Genomic DNA, 2102 nt, shown 5'->3' on the forward strand with positions numbered 1-2102 from the left:
CTGCAGCACCGGAGGGGTTTGCGCCACATCCTTGGGGCTCCTGCAGCAAGTGCAGCCCCCAGCAGGGCTGTTCCAGGGACGGAGCATCGGCTGTGGCACCTTCCCACAGTATCAGGGTGCTCCGGGTCCCCCCATCCCCTCTACCCTCTCTCTCGCCCCGCCGGGGACGGTCGGTGCCCCCGTACCTCTTGCCCAGGCTGCAGCTCGGGGCAGGTGGCCATGGCACAGCCGGTGTCGCCCGTGGCCAGGAGCAGATGCCGAGTGGCCCCGGCTGCGCCGAGGGAAGGGGAGCGGCATTAGCATAACTCCACCCTGGGCAGGCTCCGCGCCGGGTGCCCAGGGCACCCAGGGGCCAGGCACGGCCCCTGCGGGGGCTGCGGGGCTCAGGAGGGCAGAGGAACCCCCGGGGCAAAGCCAAGCCCAGCTCCTGCCCGGCTGCCGAGATTTCAACGACCAGAAAAGCACCGTTGGCCAAGAAGGTGGCAAGGGAGATACTGGGGGGCTGCAGGACAACCATCATCATCACCATCCTCCCTGGGCTGAACACACAGCTTGGCTACAGCCCAGGAGGACACTCGGTCCTTGGAAACACCTTTGTCTCAGGACAGAAACGCCCTCTGTCCCGGGACAAAAACCCCCTCCATCCTACTGCACAGCACGTGCTTTCCTGCTCCTCACCCTGGAGCACCCCACAGACACCAGCCAGGGAGGGCTCCACAGCCTCTCTGAGGGGAGAAACCCAGTTTTCCATGAAAAGCTGTTTAAAAATTCCACACTTTTGCACCTGACAATTAAAGCTTCCCCCCACGGCTCCAAGTTCCTGCTGGAGCTGGGCCTCCCTGGGAAGGACGCAGCCCTCCACTGGGAGAAGCAGGGACGCTGCCCACCACAGGGATCCCAGGCTCCTGCGTTCCTGCCTCGGCTTTCCCGGCTCGTCCCTGGGCTGGGGAGGGTTAACAGTGCCCCAGGAGGAGCCGTGGGTGGCAGCCAGGGTTCCCCAGCTGTCACCTCGGGGTCACCAGGGACGCTGATTCACCTTGATGCACTGTCGGGATGCATCAGAGCCGCTCAGGCGCGATCCAGGGGCTCTCGGCCGCTTTCCAAGCGTCCCAGCCCGCACTCCCGGCTGGAGCAGGGATTTACGGCAGCGAGAGCCCGGGGCTGCGCCGGTGCCCCCGTAAGCAGATTACACACCCGGCTGAGTGCAAGGCGGCCTCACACCCGGGCTGTCACAGCCCCGGCGAGGTGGCACACGAGCTGCCTCCCCCTCGCCTGTCACTCCGCATCGCGCCAGCCCCGCACGGCGACAGCCCGAGGGCTGCGGCACAGGGGGGACGCGGGGACAGCGGGCACAGCCCGAGCTAGGAAAGCCTGGCTGTCCCTTAGCGGCTTCCCGCCGGGCACCACATTCCCATGGGACGTGTTTCCCCAGCCTGTTTCTGCAGGGGGAGGAAGGGAACACCGCGGCGAGGTGCTGCCCGCCCAGCCAGGCTGGCCGAGGGAAAGGTGACACCCAGATGTGCCACCCAGAGCGCAGCACGCGCTGCTCCACCGTGTCACTGCGGCTGAGCACCCCGGGCACGGGCGGCGTCCCCAAGGCACGAGCCCAGCGTGGGACAGGAACACGGTGGCCCCCACCAAACCCAGCAGTGCCAGGAGCAGCCTGGCTCTCCCCCAGGACAGGCCTGCTCCGGGTGCACGGGATGGTCCCACCGGAGAACCAGAGCTCTCCCCTGCCACCCATCAGCAGCATCCCGTTGGGAATCTGAGTCTCCCAACAGCTCCCAGAGGAGCAGGGTGCCGGGCACCCTGCGGGTGAGGGGCAGGCAGCAGCGCGGGTCCTTGGTCACCAAGCAGGTGGGACAAGAGCCACATCCCTCGGTGCAGCAGCTCTAGCGGATTCCTGCAGGGAATCCTCCAGCTGGAAGGACCTGGGAGCACCTGCGTGGGGACCCCGGGATGGGGCCATGCGTGGTGACTCTCCGTGAGCCGGGAAGTGACAGCGGGGGCTGTCCGGGCTGGGAACAAGGTGACATCTCAGCACGTGGGGACGGGCAAGATCCAGCCCACTCAGAGCCGGTAGCAGAGGTCGGGGGGTACCA

General features: G+C 67.0%; 1 protein-coding gene across 1 annotated transcript in view; it reads right to left on the reverse strand.

Moving 5' to 3' along the window:
* Window positions 1–140: 140 nt before the first annotated feature.
* LOC115307616 (LIM domain kinase 1-like) overlaps window positions 141–2102 on the reverse strand; it is a 22891-nt gene continuing 20929 nt past the window's right edge. The window contains exon 9 of the mRNA XM_029961233.1: window positions 141–271. Coding sequence (XP_029817093.1) covers window positions 141–271 — 131 coding nt within the window. The remainder of the gene's footprint in view (window positions 272–2102) is intronic.

This window comes from Manacus vitellinus, unplaced genomic scaffold (assembly GCF_001715985.3).
Source record: "Manacus vitellinus isolate BGI_N305 unplaced genomic scaffold, ASM171598v3 scaffold_32_pilon, whole genome shotgun sequence".
NCBI lineage: Eukaryota > Metazoa > Chordata > Aves > Passeriformes > Pipridae > Manacus > Manacus vitellinus.